The sequence below is a fragment of the Rhopalosiphum maidis genome, chromosome 3 (genome assembly GCF_003676215.2).
Source record: "Rhopalosiphum maidis isolate BTI-1 chromosome 3, ASM367621v3, whole genome shotgun sequence".
In the NCBI taxonomy this organism is placed as follows: domain Eukaryota; kingdom Metazoa; phylum Arthropoda; class Insecta; order Hemiptera; family Aphididae; genus Rhopalosiphum; species Rhopalosiphum maidis.
In genome coordinates, this window is record NC_040879.1 from 12,266,005 (window position 1) to 12,282,941 (window position 16,937).

The 16,937-nt window shown below is 32.8% G+C and overlaps 2 protein-coding genes across 2 annotated transcripts; one reads left to right on the forward strand and one right to left on the reverse strand.

Annotated features, from left to right (window-relative positions):
• Positions 1–539: 539 nt before the first annotated feature.
• On the forward strand, positions 540–12,969 carry LOC113560193. Its single transcript, XM_026965954.1, has 4 exons — positions 540–691; positions 5,935–6,085; positions 8,388–8,567; positions 11,576–12,969. The coding sequence occupies exons 2-4, from the start codon at positions 5,935–5,937 to the stop codon at positions 11,956–11,958; spliced, it is 714 nt and encodes a 237-aa protein (XP_026821755.1). The 5' UTR covers positions 540–691; the 3' UTR covers positions 11,959–12,969.
• On the reverse strand, positions 6,591–7,825 carry LOC113560194. The gene is made up of 2 exons (XM_026965955.1): positions 6,813–7,825; positions 6,591–6,644 (listed from the first exon to the last, which is right to left on the reverse strand). Exons 1-2 carry the CDS (start codon positions 7,401–7,403, stop codon positions 6,591–6,593), a joined length of 645 nt encoding a protein of 214 aa, XP_026821756.1. The 5' UTR covers positions 7,404–7,825.
• Positions 12,970–16,937: the final 3,968 nt, after the last annotated feature.

A 16,937-nucleotide genomic window follows, 5' to 3' on the forward strand; every position in this document is an offset into this window, starting at 1 on the left:
ACTTGTAATTTTCACACTGAAATGTTTTGTTGATGCGTCGTATTTATGTATAAAACCTGTTCCCGATATACCACGAATGCTCTCAAGATAACAAAGTGTTCACAAATATTTGTTTACACCGAATAATGTGCATCATATAATTTATATATATATATGATTTTAGTTTGGCAGTTTATTTATTCTTCACATTTTGATGGTATTAATATATGTACAAATATAATATTTCTGTTACCTATAAGGACGATAATAATAATTAATTATACGGTGTATAATGTACACATACTCGTATATTACGAATTACAATAATACAGTTGCAGGACACGCAGCGAAAACAATTCGGACAACGATGGTCCGACTGATTTAATTATTTTTTTTCTTTCGAATAGATCATGTATATAGTGAAAGTGATTAGGATTGAGTTTCGGACACGGCGTTGTGTTGTTATCAAGGTCGTCGCGAAGAATACACCACTTTGATCTGCTTTAAGGTCAGACAATGCGTGAACTTACCCGACTCCCACTGCCGAAGGACTCGCAAGTAAATGGTCACCGCCGTGGCCACTTCTATAAATAGTACTTGTAACTCCGCGGAGACGTTGACTATCGCTTGGACATTCCCTGGTCCTGTTTCGTCTCCATAGTGTTCTTGCCAGTGCAAGTAGTTTCGTCTTCCAAATCATCAAATTATCAAGGTAAATATATTCATACTATAGTTCATAATAATGATTTTTCTATTATTTTGCAATTTGTTTTTAAACTTAATTAAAAATTTAAATCGTTTAAAATAGGTTGGCACGTCTAATTTCAGAGTAATAGATACTGATTATTTTATTTATAATTTGACTGTGTATAATATCATATATTCGTTGAAATTAAATTTTTTAACAAAATAAATTTACATGTTTAGAATTATGTTTTTAACATTTTATTTTACTGAAACTAAAAATTTTATTAGTTTCCAATAAATGTATCTGCTAAGAAAAGAAAAGAAAATATAATAATACCTGCAGTTATGATTTTTTTCTCATTTTTTTCAATACCCATAAATTATAATGTGTATGTATTAAATTTACCATAAAATTATTAACAAAAAAAAAAAAAACTTTTAATGATATGATGAGAATCTTAGATGAATGCAAATTATTGCCGCTATCTTTGCTAATAAATAGGCAATATCAATAGGTAAAAACCAAATCGTATTTTTAAAAATGTTAAATATTAAATACAAAATATCGTTATTTTAAGATTAAAAAGTTAATTTTTAATTTAACTTTTGTGATGTGATTCAATATTTAAAATAAAATTTATTTATTTTTAATAATAAGTCATAATATAAAAACAAAATTAATTAGTATTAATAAGTGTTATTAATTATAATATCAAATATGCGATGAAAAAGGGGACCTATAACATGTAAATTGAAATATAATGTTATGTAAGTCATAAAGGCGTACAATGATGTAATATTATGCTATTATAAAAATATAAAATTGTATTGTTAGGCGAGTAAACATAAAATTTATGTTAAAAATGTAAATGTTATTTATTTGATGTGTAATTAATAATAATGCACGGTTTCAATCTGACATGCTTGGATTTAATTACTAATTAGATACTAGTAAAAGGTGTATTACCCAGTAGATAATGATGATGCAAAGATATTTAAATTATGTACCTATTCTACTTTATTTTATCATTTTTAATTTAAAATCAGATTTCTCCCCATCAGGCATATTCATTTTTAATTACACGCGTTATAGTAATATATATAGCTACTATTATACCTATATTATAATGATTATTAAAGTTTGGGTAAATTACGAAAAATGTTAAGTAGGTATATCATTTACACGACTTAAAGTGACCCACATGCACTGCAAGTTGGAAGAGTATATTTGAATAGTTGATTTTGATGTTATATAAATCAACGGTGTTTGTAGTGTTACGTGTATCTAATACTTTTATTGAATTAGAATATCGTTATGAATATTACATGTATGTATTTAACACGAATTATTCAAATAAAACGTGTTCGGAATATTTTTTTCCGCATTTTTAAAAACACGAAAAACACATTTTTAATCAATTTTAAACGAACAATAATTCTTGTTTGTAGTAAAATAAAGTTTGTATTCAAGAAAACAATCTATCACTTAAAGTTGAGTTTTTAATTTGACATCTTATTACCTACATACGTAATTTAATAAAATTCGAAATTTGAAACGCTATTTTTAAAATATCTATAAATTAAAATTTATGTTAAGGGACATAAAGTATACACAATTATAAATACTCGAACACTTTTTTTTGATATTCTGAATACTATTTGAGCTATTTATTCGAATACTGTATAGAAATTCTAAATAGGTATGTACTATGTACATGAAAAAGACCTATGAATTATTCACTATGTTAAGTTATTATTACACAAGTTACATAAATAATAGGACATTATGATTAATTGTATTCGTAGCAAAACAAGAATATATACCTAGGTACATAAAACTGACAATATAATAAGTATATTACAAATTATAATAGTACTATATGCACGCGTTATGTATACAATATGTATAATGACGAAAGACTTTCCGTTTATAGAAACTTTTAATAATAATTGTCATTTCGCAGTTGATAGTTACCAGTTACCACAAAATATAAAATATTAATCAAATTACCTACAACGACCGTATTAGTCCGACAGCCGACGTATTGTACAATGCGTAGAGAAATTAAATATCACGCCTTTCATATTGTATTATAAAATGTGTATACCTATTAAAAGAAAAAGATATTTGAATAAAATCGTTAACCTGCTATGAAAACATTAATTGCTAGATAAATACATTAAATATCTCGTTACTGATGTCTTCTCTGCAGGGTGCTGTAAAAGAGTATTGATGGTTTTTATTTAGATTGTTTCAAATTAATTTAAACTACAAGTAAATAAGTAGTAATACATTGAAGTATCCACGTTGAACTATATTGATAATTTGAGGTCCTCGGCTAATGGTTTTCAGAATAAAATTCAAAATTCTAATATACGGTACAGTGTTTATGAAAAAAACTTCATCACATGACGTTTCGTTTAGTGATGTTTGTATTTGAAGTGGTATTAATAACAAAATATAAAAATAATATAGCATCATATCATAGTTATGATAGCTTCTAAATATTTCATTAGAGTTAAAAAACTGAAAAGAATTTAACGATATACGCCATAAAACGATACATTTCATGAATCGCGAAGAAATCAAACAGTTTTCGTCGTAGCCAAAAACAGACGACCTACGTCGTAAATTATATTTTTTTACCATTTTGATCGTTACCTTTATGCTTTTACAAAGCTTTTAACTTTTCTAAATCAACAGACATTTTTCAATTTCATATCGCTTAACATAATTTTCTTTTTAAGATTTTTGAATAATAAAAACTAAATACCTAACCAGTCATAAACTCATGTCCCATATTGTGTTGTACGTAACGTTTTAGACCGGTATTGATTGGACTAGTGGAGCAGTGACAAACGGGCACAAGGGATAACTCGCGAAATGTTTGCGCACACTGGCACTTTAAATACTTCTAGCTAATTGATTTCCTAGTTCGGCATTAGGTGTTTGCACGCAGATTTATACGATGGTTGTATACGGTATTTGAAACGTCAAACTGCAGATGTTTTCAAAAACACACGAATTCGCCGAGAAAACGACTGTTTCGCGGCAAAAGAACCACTCCGCCGCGCGTAACACCGCGTACTCACTACGCGACTTACGTATTGTGTAACGGTGTGGTTCCATTAAAAATAAAATAAAAACCAAACGGTTAACATCGGCGACGACAAATCCGATCGGACAGATTTCTCGTCGTCTCGGCCGACGTATCCACACATTCCGCCGGCGACAATAATTGCAACGGTTACGAGTGGTCGACACGTTTACACAAACCGGGAACCGAGAAGACAACGACATCACTATTACACGCATTATTTCTTACCCGTATAAATACACACATAATGATAATAATATTATAAATTATAATATAAAATGTACGGCGGCGCGGCGTTGCGCAACCGCTTTTGTGCGCGGCTGTAATGAGATACGCTTTCGTTGCCCGTCGTCGTCGTGCGTTAGAGGTTATATGGTTAGAGGTAGATAGATACAGACGGAGGTATACGCGGTGTGATTATAATAAATGTGTAGGCATAATAATATAACGCGTTGCGGTGGAACTGCGCTGCGAAAAAAAAAAACCTTTGCCTTTCAACTCGACAACGAGTCCGACGGACGACACGGGGCCGGCGCGACGCTTGTTGTTTGCACTGCTGCTGTGTCCGATTATCGTGTAACATTACTTATCTACTCGTTGCGTGTCGTCGTTATATACATCTATACCTACTCTGTGCGACTGCAGTTATTATACTATACAGGCGGAATACCTGCCGGTTAGTGGGTGGCCTAGGCGCCCGACCCGACCTGACCTACGTGTTGCTCGATCGGCTCACATAAAAATATATACAATAAAATAACTGCAGATTGTTCTGTATATACATATAAAGTAGCTGCAGCGGTGGCGGTGTCGACAACGGCAATAATATTAAAAAAAAAAAAAAACGCACAACAAAACGCCGATGATTACAGCGAGCCGAATCGTTTCGAAATCCATTACGCATTTGCAGTAAAATCCATTTGTTCGGGTCGGTATTATAATAATATCGATAATAAACTATGCTATAAAGTCGTATAATTGTCACCAGACACACTACCTCCGTGTAATTAATATTATGCGTTATTATTACGTCGGTTGTTGGTTTGCACCGCGAATAGTGTATGCGGTACTTATGCACGCCATCGCCGTCGTCGTATATCGTAGTTGTGCGGCCTATGCGGATATCCGATATCGTATTAACGGTCGAAGATAATATAATATTATCATATAAATGCGTAGTACTATAATATTTAGATGGGTCTCTTAAATTTGAAAACTAAACTCGCGCGCTGCGACTGCGTAGTGCGTTTTAAGAATAATTTTATATCGCGTCCTTTGCTCGGTTTGGTGCTACGATATTGTAATACGTCTCATACGATTACGACGAGAATTATTTTACGAATAAAGAAACGTGTAGAATTCCTATTTCATTTTCAAATTAGTTAAAAAAAAAAAAATAAATGTTTATTTTTATCTGAAACATACTTATTATGTTATAATTTTTCTACATAATTACGCATAATTTCAGACTGCGATATGATTGCAATATTTGACTGTATAATTATTCGACTTTCATATTAAAAAAAAATGTGATATTAAGTATTTACACACCATATGAAATCAACGATGATGAAATTGTGCAAGATGACATTGTAGCGCAATTCACCTTACCGAATATTTTTTTTTAAATGAATGCTTTTGGGTACATCAAATCATTTTGAAAATTAATATTTAAATACATAATATTTTATACGGTTTCCAACATAAAAAAAACACATTGTATTTATACTTAAACCAAGTCGAAAGAATAGTGTGATATGGTATATTTCAAACACACAAAAAAACAACTTTAATACGTTTATATTTTAAAGTTTAAATAGATAGTGGATTTTTATTATACTTATGAAATCATAAGTAAAATAGAAATTAAATTTACTGTTGAATATGTTAAACCTAAACCTTGCATTTTATAATATACGATAGGAAGAACACATGACATAAAGTAGTACTAAAATTTAGTATTCGAGTAAAAAATATAATAATTATATTGTATTAAGATTAATTTTTGAACACGTATAATAAATCTAAAATAAAATAATAATACTTTGGTTTATTTTTTTCATTAGACTTTTTGAGGTGGGTAGTTAAAATTACACCCGCATACATTTGCATATACTTTTGTTACGTTAATTATTCCGGTTCTTAACCATATTTTTTTCTTTTGTCACAGATGACTGGAACTGTATCTTTTGGATTTTTCGCCTTTGCGCTGACGGTGACATGCTGTTTGGCGGCCATCAATGAAGTAAAAACCAACAACCCCGTTACGCAGAAACCGGGTCGTTTCCTCAGCTTGCCCATCGCTCAGAAATGTAGTCAAAGTAAGTCAAAGAAATAGTAACATTACACAGTATAGTGATATTACAAGAGAGCGTAAAAACGCATCGCTAGAAAAGTTATCGACTTGACCTCTGAACCGGTCGCTAGCAATAGATTGAGCTACGATTGTATTAGAATTCACCTTAAAAATCGTATAGGTACGTATTACACTGTTACACAAATCTCAAATCTCGTACGTATCTATAATAACATCGCATGTATCGATGGCGTCCGAAAAATTTGTTTTATTTATTCGTTTCTCACAAGACAATTGCGGTAAAGAATGAAAGCAATTTAAAACGTATTATAATTTATATATGTATATTTAATATTTAGTCCCGCGACTATGGAAAACGTTCGAATATTTCACTCAAAGTCGGTGTTGTTCGGACTTGTTTTATACCCCTTTTTTTTTTTATACAGACCCGTCGCGAGCCATTTCACAATCGGTTTAACTTTAGCTTAGTGGTTTTGAAAAAAAAAATCACTTTTAACGGTATATCTGTTTCAACTCCTCCTCCTCTGGCCGGCGGTTGTTCGTGTGGATCTGCGAGGGTAGGGCTGGGGTTTTGGCGCTACGGACCGTTCCACGGATCGTTCTGCTGGCCACGACGACACTGTTCGTACCGCGGCGCGTGGCACGACTCGTTCCACGGCCTGTGGCGAGGCTCGTTGTACGGCTCGTGGGGCGGCTCGTTGCGCGGCCGACGGGAAGCCTCGTTGCGCGACCCGTGGGGTGGCTCGTGATGCGACCCGTTCCGCGGCCGCAGTCACGACCACCGGATCTTCCGGGCTCTCCGACAGACGGCGATGGACCGTACCGCTGTGGTGGTTGCCCTGGCGTATCCGCGAACAAACCGACCGCGATCGGTTCCGGGTCCGCGGTGGTCGGCTGGGCCGCGCCCGACGTCCGGCGGCCGCCGCCGTGGATGACGGTTCCGCGGCGTCGTCGTCGTCGTCGTCCACCACGACCGTCCACGGCGACTGTCCCGTGTCGTCACGTCCGACTCCGCTCGCGGCCGCGCGATTCCGCTTAGCGACGGACCTTCGCCGACTGGCCGCCGTCGTCCGGTGTCGTCGATTCGTCCGGTTCGACCGATTCGTCATCCGATCTTCGTCGTCCGGTCGGTCGTCGTCGCGGTCGTGGTCGCCGCCGCCGCCGCCGCCGCCATCGTGGTCATCGTCATAGTCGTTCACGGGCGCAGACGGCGGTGCGACTTCGGTGGTGGACGACGAGGCGGACGCGGTCGAGTCGTTGTCCGCGTTGCTGTCGTTATCCGACAACGACGGATCTGTAGGCGTTACCTCAATGTTGCCCATTTCTTGGGAACAGTGCGGGCAAGTAATCACAAAAGTTCGCAGAAATATTTTCTGCGTTACCAACGGCGACCGGCGGTGTGTATTCGTATACGTAATAGTTGTGGCTGTGTAGAGCGAGAACTTCTACGCGGTGAAAAAAAAAATTGAAAAAAAAAACGTATACAACGTTCGTGGTGGAGGCGGACCGTTCGTTTCCATCAATCAATAAATATATATAAAGAAAAATAGTACCCGGAGATTGTCAAACGGGAAACTATATAAGACGGTCGAAAAATATCGGTCCGGAAATAGCGTTGTTATATTTTATAGTTAGCGGCTAAAAGAACGTCGTCAGTGTAGGTATATAAAGGCGAACTCTAGGCGATAGGTACCATATTTTTATTATTTGATGATAAATGAGACGGCAAACGTACAGTGTACAAGTTCAGTGGTGCGAAATCGTTTAGGATAACAATTGTTTTTTTAGAATTTATTTTTTTCTTGTACTTACGCGTTATTACATTATGTATGATTAAGTCACGTTAAAATAAACAAATTACCATTGCTATTGAAAATTTAATTAAAATATCTAGAAAGATATCGGCAATTTTTAATTTTTAAATCGAAATCATTAAAAATTATTTTTTTTATATTACTTATGCAATATGCACATAAATATAATACAATGCATGTAATACGCGACTTATGACTAAGAACAACTTCTACTGTAATGCTGTAGTGTACAATGATTTTATAAATAATAATTAGGTATTACCGTAGTATCATAATAAGTATTATGACTTATAATATAGGTTTTTTTTATAAGCACATCTTATTAGAATCAACTTAGATTTGATTGGATATGATCAAATATTATCACACTTGTACCAAGCATCTGAACTAAAAAATAAGAAAAGTTTATTAAACGTAATTTTTTTTATTTATACGAAAAAAAGATAATCATATTTGTTGCAATCACTTGACATTGCTATTTTTTGTTTCTAGGACCGAAAGAATTCACGTACAAAGGACGCAATTACTTCTACAGTGGACACACTCAACAGTACAAAACATCCAAAGTAGATTGGTTAGAAGCAAGAAATATCTGCCGAGAATACTGCATGGACCTCGTATCGATTGAAACTCAAGAAGAAAACAATCTCATTTTCCGATTGATCCAACAAAGTGAGTGTTTCAAATATTATTACCTGCAACAAGTAAACCGATGTTTATTCATTTTTATTATTATTATTATTATTATTATCATCTCGACGTGGTTTATGATAAGACGCTACAACTTTATAATTCATAATTATAATTTTATATTTAGCATGGATTATAGATACATTTGATAAAATAACACGGATCGATTATAATATAATATTACACTATTAGACATTATAATTTACTTATTTAGTGCGTAGGTATACTTTTTATCAACTCGAGTATGGATTCATAATTCTTATATTTTATGATCATGTTGGGTAATTACTGTTTTTTCTATAACACACTTGGTAGTTAGTACCTACTTAAGCTATAGTAAGTATAAGCTCTATCAAAATTTCGAAAAAAAAAATACATAATAATATTAAGTATAATGACTGTGAAGCGTTGTTTTACGAGAGTTGATTAATGAATATCAAAATTTAAGACAAGGGCATTACTTTCATAACATATTCTCACTGGCCGAATCCAACAATCCAACTGTATATTTGAAGTTATTGTTTCGTATCATGCCTTTATCTATGTCTATTGCAAAAACTTAACCTATATTATGATCATTGTTTTATTTTTCAAGGCTGCTCTGCCATTGATACTCCGAATAGATCAGAATTTTGTTTTAAACAAATCCAGCCTGATCTGGCTCAAAATGATTTAAAAATAATTATTAATATTATATATTATATACAAGTATACGAGCGTACCTATAATACTTATCCATCTCATTACCTACTTGTTGCAATTTTGTGAGAACGATTCGGCCCGTTACCGCTGATTAGTGTAATATAACATAATTCACCAACCATTTTTAATATGAAAAAAATTGTATTTTCAGTGATATGTTTAGTAGGTGGGTGTATAACACGTATTAAAAAGTGTGTATTTCAAAGTTTTTCGATGACCTTCGCAGCTTCACTATAGGCAACTGAAAGTAAATAAATCGAACAAAGGACTCAATAAAAAAGCAATAATATATTTCTATGTATAATAAGTAATAATGATTTTATAGTTAGATACGCTTATACGTATATTAATAAATTTGTGACTGACGGAAAAAAGAAGAGCGAGGTGCAGATGTTGTATAATAGTGACTTAATGTATAAATATATTAAAAATAATTTAGTTTGTTTATGTAATTCGATTCGTAGTTCGTAGAACCATTAGTGTTCCGCCGCCCAGTTGAAAAGAAAACACAATTATTATTTAATTTTACTATTATAAAAATGTTGTGTTATTATCAAACGTATACCTATTGACATTATTATTGTCCAAACAGTTTCACTCACATAAAATATAATATCTTATTTCATGGCACGTGCTTCCTTTATGAACTATCTAATGTGAAACTTTTTTTTTTTGTGTTCTACCAACAGTCCTAATTACGTTCTGTATTACACGCCAAAACAGTTTTAGAAACATTTTACTATTTTAGCTCACTAAATGTAATCGGTTTCTCCTTGTCATTTTATCCAACAGGTAATAGACGCATCAAAAAACTTAATTTAATCGAAAATTTAATTTAGCTGACACTAAACCGACGACGTGATATTTTACACCTTATATCATTAAATACGTTTTTTGATAATATATTCTTCAAACACTATACAAAATACCTGTATAATATACATTTTTAATACTATTCATAATATAAAATATAGATATAAATAAAGTCTGTATAATTTTTCAAAATTGCAATAATATATTGTAATATTGAGCTGAACAATTCATGGGATTCGCGTCATTATCGATTGAAATAATTGTGTTTGTTGTGACAAAAAAAAATTCGATTTGCATATTCTTGTTATTTATCAACATTTTACCTAATAAGTTTTCATTAAAAAAAATAAAAAACCTGAAAAATACAATTTTAAACGACGAAATTTAATGACGAACGACGAATAAATTAATAATTAAAATATAAAGTGTAAATAAAACACATTTTATGTACTTTAACTATACAATAATTGAATAATAATTTTGATTGTATCTAATCATATATTTAATTCATACATAAATTATGAAAATATTAATTTAATTTATAAAGATTGCCTGTTGGTTTTGTACGACCTTATGATTATTACCTCTTGCGCAAGCGAATATTGGGCGATATATCAAAGAGCTTTACCGTTAGCAAAAGGATGCCTTAGGTTTTCTTAAAGTTTACGATACCAAATAATATGCAAACTTGTTCTTCGCGCAAGCACTACCCGTTAGTAAATCAATCGCTAACAATTAAAACGTTTATAACGTGCACGAGTCCTACTCGTTAAAAATAATCACACCGACTGATCATAAATCTGTATATACTATACCCGCGACCCGGCTTAAAACTCGCGACAGTATTATAATAACAAAATCGTGACCGGCTCGGCTCGGGCGTTACTTTCAAAACATTTGACAATCCGATGGTTGTGAACGATACCCCAAACAGTCGATTTCTGTCGACTCGCAGACTATACAGTTTGTACTGCCTCCAACCCCGTCTCCACGACAACAATATTAATAGCAATAATCGATGTCGAGATGTCGATGTTTGCATAACATTGCAACAGTATTGCGGTTTGCGAGTTATGATACCTGCAATACCAATATAATGCACCACGGGGTTGTGGCGTCAAAAATCGATTAATTTAAGGATTCACAAAAATCTGACAAACCGCAAACGGGTGTCACCGAATCGCCTTCGAGGTGCACCGTCGCGACTCGTGTCAGGAGCGGCTTAAGTCCTTTGCCTAGGTGGGGGGGGGGATATTATTTTTACATTAATATTATACAAATTATACATAATTAAATCAATAAAAATATTTGACAAAATAAAGAGTAAGATGTCTGAGGGGGCATGCCCCCCCCTAAAAGCCGCCCCTGAACTGTTAGTATAGAGGTCGCCACCGCTGCGATATACGTATTATATAAATATTATGTTCTGATGATGTATACGTATTGTTAATGACGATATTATCGGTGTTTCGCAGACGACGCTCCGTACATCTGGACCAGCGGACGGCTATGCGACTTCAAGGGCTGCGAGAACAGGTCGGACCTGGAGCCGAAGAGCGTGAACGGATGGTTCTGGTCGGCCACCCGGGGCAAGATACCGGCCACCAACCAGACGCCGACCGGCTGGACGTACAGCCCGTGGAGCAAGAGCGGCCACAAGAAGACGCCGCAACCGGACAACGCCGAGTTCGACATCAACGGCACCGTCGAGTCGTGCCTGAGCGTGTTGAACAACGTGTACGGCGACGGCATCGCGTGGCACGACATCGGTTGCTATCACGAGAAGCCGTTCGTGTGCGAGGACAGCGACGAGCTGCTCAACTACGTGGCGGCCACCAACCCGGGACTCCAACTCTGATTGCCCACACCGCCGACACCATCAAAGAAAAAAAAAGATCACCACCCTCCCCCCAAGAGTCATCCCCCCACCCCATACACGGGATAAGCGACAGCCGCCGGTCACAGTGCAATCGAAAATATTGTATTTCCGCCGTGTACCCCGATAACAATAACACTATAATCATACTCGTCGACCGCGAATTCAAATCATCGGATATGCGCGCAATATAGAGGGCCCCGGTGACGGTTCCGCCCACCGTTATTACGATGTATCTTAAGATTCCGCGCGTGCGTGGTCGGTTACTCGGTAAATTACTGTCAGTAATAATTAGCAGCGACGTCTATCGTCCATGAAAAATATTCAGGATTCGCATAGCACGTCATCGATCCGCCGTGTAATTCTATAGTTTTTCATTTCTTTCTACCCGCCATAGTACCTATACTATACCGTCGTAGACTTGTAGCAAATTTCACACGTCATATCACGCGATTCACGTTTCTCCGGGGCCCCTCGGGTCGTTTTAACAACGACTGTTGTTAGTCGTGGTACGCATAAGTCGCCCGCACAGAACGTCCGCGGTAATATAATAATAATATATAGTGGTGGTGTCTCGACTTCTCGAGTCGTTCAAGTCTCCTCCGTCCACGCAGGACGTATTTGAAAACGCCATAGAATTCCATTCCGTTCTGAATACCTGCTCGGTCGCATACGACTCGCGCGTCTTGTCGCCTCTCACTCCGTCCCCGTCCCCCAGTCCATAATCGTCGTTCATCGTCATCATTCCCCATTTATATTTTTATAATACTTTATTTATATTATCATACGTGCATATTATATGGCTTAAGTTTATTATTATTATTATTATTATTTTTTTTTTTTTATCTTACTTTTTATAACTGATGTATTTCAGTTCACTAAAATTTAGTCGCGACCGCAGTAGTTGTTGTCGCGACGTATCTTTCGTTTTTGTATTACATAACTATAATTGTTTTCGTATATGAATAAACGTTCGGATTCAAATATTACACATTTGTGCGTGAACTGCTTTCCGCTCGTGTCCTCGCATCATCCACGCCCGTCAATTCCGACAGACGCCACTCTACTGTCCCTACAAATTACCATTTATCATATTGTACAGTAATGGTTTACTACGTACCTACAATATTATTGAGGTTGTTCCTGCCGATCATATTCTTAAGGAGTAACGTGTAGGCAACTCATTCTATTGTCATGCCGTTTTTAGGCGTGAAAACTAAATGAACGTAATAATAATATTAGGCACGAGCGTGACAACGTATTTTTTGGTTTTATATATTATTTATTGTTATGAAAAATGCTTTTGCAGTGAAAACATTTTGAGGATTCGACTGTACCGTTTTTAATTCTGATAAAAGCTTACGACAATATAACTTCTCCTCGAGAAAAAAAATTTAATTTTTAACAGCAAGATAGATTTAAAAATAAACACATTTTGTTATCGATCATATTAATGATTGAACTTAAAATTTCGAAAGATATCTAGGTTTTTTTCTATGAAGGAATTTTAATTGTATCCTATAATGTATAATGTTAATATTACGCTTAGTCTCATTACATCTGTTAATTAAATATAAATCCACTTAGACACCGTTTGCTTCTTTATTTCATTAATGTTTTGGCCACGAAATTCAACGAAATAATTTCTTAGTTGATTTATATTTATAATATTTCAAATATACAACGTCTAAGTATATAAAAAAAACGAATGGAATGTTGATTATTAATCATGACTCATGATTAGTACGATTAATTTGTAATTTAGATATTATAAGTGTTTTAAGGCTTTCTTCAGTATGTTTTCGATCAAAATTCTTCGTCAGAATTAATCGCGGAAAACGTTCATACACTTTATTTATAATAACTACTAGTTGCAAGTCCTTTAAATATTTTACTCAAAAACAGAAATAATGAAAATTTTGCCTTAAATTTAATATTTTTTGAATCTTGTTAATTAAATATTAAATTTAATGTACCATGTATTCATAGGTATTAATTTTTGAATAATAATGAATATTATATAAGACATAAGAACATAATTACTTTATTAACTTAAAATAAAACAAAACAAAAAAATATTAATAAAAATAATAAATTTTGTTATATTGATATTACTAATAATAATAAAAGTATGTACTTTCAAATAACAATACATGTTACGGATATATACAAAGATAAATATAAAATAAAATATTGAAATAAAACCATAGAAATTATTATTTTATTCTGTGATAAAACGTCATATTGCCATATTTAAAATTGATAATAATCAAAACTTTAAATAATTAAATGTATTGGACGAAAAATCTACTTGAAACTATTTATATAAATTTAAGTATAGAAATGTTTCCATTTTTAAATGCATTATATTGCATAATAAGAAGTAAATTTTATCCATGCGTCGCCAATCGCCGTGTTCCAGTATTTCTGATTTTAATGAAAATATCTCATGCAAATAGCATGTGACTTCAATAAATTGCAAAATATTGAGATGTCTTGAATAAAACATTGAATTACATTTGGAGTGAAATGGTTCACAACTTCAACATTGGAAGGACGATTCTTATTTTCTAAAAATAAACCGATTTCTAGATTTTTCACCACAAACTTTGACCAAGATGGAAGCGGCAGCCTTTTATTTTTATTCTAATGGGAAATTTAAGTGCTGTATTGGAATTGTTACGTTATATATTTGCATATAGTATTCATTATCTTAATAGTAAATAACCAAGATAGACGAGTACAATCGTTGTAATTCTGCGCGCGCACATTAATATCTCCTCACGATAATAAAATATTTTATAGATACTAAAATCTATATATTAGTACATAACGTTAAAGTTTTTAAGAGTACAAAACTTGTGTACCTGAATTTTTTTTTTTATCGAGAATTCGGAACACAATTCGTGTATTACTCTTTTTTCATCAGGACACAATTTGATGTAGGTACCAATAATTTGTTCGGGACACAAATCGTTAACTGCGGATTAAATATTTTGGTGTTTCGTTACGCGTCGATTCTAGTTTATTTAAATTTGTTCTCATTTTTGAGTAAAAATTAAAATAAGTTACATAATTTTTAAATAATTGCATAATAGTTGTATATTTTAAAAAGCATTGAATAAAATAATTTCAAGCTCTATATTTTATTAGAACGGAATAATAGATGATAATCGAATAAATTAACCAAATTTTTTTTATTAGCAATATTGTTTAAAAAAAATAAATAAATAAAAATAAGAGAATAAGAGAACTTATGTTTATAATTAGCTTAAAATGAGTTATAATATTTTGAAAATTTTATTATGTGTATAAAATGTTGACATAATCGTGTGGAGAAAATTTCAATTATCTATAGTTATTTGTTATTAATATCTCTTTGGATATACAAAAAAAAAAAATTAGATTTTGTTGAAACCTTGTTCTGCGTAAAAATTCTAGTTATATTCGCGAAACACGCTACAAGTAATATTATATTAATTATTATCGCATAAAATAAAAAACCTGCACACGACCACGGATACAATTCTTAGCATTGAGTTTATTCATAATATAAATCAATCCACTCTAATTCAGTCTGACATAATTAATTATTTGTTTCAATTTAAAATGTTACAAAGTATTCTGTACGATCTATAGACAATTTTCTGCAGAGTTCAGAATTTTTTTCAGAATCAAACTTTACGTCTTTTGAGCTCAAATTGACGGCAGTAGCAAGGCCCCCTAATATTTTGAAACATTTTAGGAATATTTAATTTGTAGGTACCTTTTAAAAGTACAAACTGATCTACCAGAAATTTCTTTCAAAGTCGAAATACGAGTAAGATATATCCTCTGAAGAAATAGTGTGCTCAAATAATTGTTTAAATAAAAATTTAATTTAATTTAAAATTTAAAACATTCTGTCATTTACTAATATGAGACGTATACCACTCGTATTTATAACTAATAAATATTATACATAGGTAGGTATGTGGAATTATATTTTGTTATTACGTAATTATAATTTTTTTTAAAACAGTACCTATTTATATAATTTACGCAAGTATACACAAACTTATACATATACACGGCTACATAGCTAACAATTTACAATTAATAAATAATAATAATTATACCGTCGTGGGTATATTTTTTTTTATCTAATCAATAATGTAACACGGAGAAGAATACACAAATATTCAACAATGCAAAAATAACTAGAGTACATTATTGCATTTTTTATTGTTTTTGGCCACAAAAAAGACGTTGGTCCTCAAGGATGTAGATGGGCATTTTCAATTTTAAGGGAGGACGATTGAATAAAGGAAATAAAAAAAAAAAAATATTCAAACAAATTTAAATATCCCACAAAACACTACAATATGCAAACGATACTTTAATTACCTGCTTACAAATGTTGATAATCAAATAAAATATTTCTGTAACAGCAAGAGATCAAAAATATGTGAACTGTATTTTGTAGGTAGGAAATACTAGGTTACTTTTATTTTTATTTAAAAATTATTTTTTATTACAATATAATCATGAATTATTTTTAATTGTGCATTCCTTTTTTGAAATGATTTCCATGAATAGATTTTGATTTGCTTGTTGAAATTAGGTATGTACATATTACCAATGTCGGCCCGGGATCTATAGGACCTAGGAGGCCAATTTTTCAAGAGATCTCTCAAAAATACCCCTTTAACTTTTTTTTTGACAATTATCATTGTAGTAAAAAAAGTTCAAATGTTAAGATTAACAATATCTTTATTTATCCAATATTTATGTATCCACAAAATGTAATATGTATAAAACGTTAAAAACTATGTAACTTAACAGAACTGGATTTTTGTATTGTACAATTTATATTAGTAACCCTTTTAATAAATTTGATGAGTTAGCCATATTGTCAATCTTACCTAACAATATACCTAATATTATGATACTTTTTCAGTTCTAAAAATAGGTCTTATAAA

Coding starts and splice junctions, on each gene's coding strand:
- LOC113560193 (XM_026965954.1), top strand. CDS start 5,935: ATGACTGGAACTGTATCTTTTGGATTTTTCGCCTTTGCGCTGACGGTG. Junction 6,086..8,387: donor CGCTCAGAAATGTAGTCAAA/GTAAGTCAAAGA, acceptor TTTTGTTTCTAG/GACCGAAAGAATTCACGTAC. Junction 8,568..11,575: donor TTTCCGATTGATCCAACAAA/GTGAGTGTTTCA, acceptor GGTGTTTCGCAG/ACGACGCTCCGTACATCTGG.
- LOC113560194 (XM_026965955.1), bottom strand. CDS start 7,403: ATGGGCAACATTGAGGTAACGCCTACAGATCCGTCGTTGTCGGATAAC. Junction 6,645..6,812: donor CATCACGAGCCACCCCACGG/GTCGCGCAACGA, acceptor CCAAAACCCCAG/CCCTACCCTCGCAGATCCAC.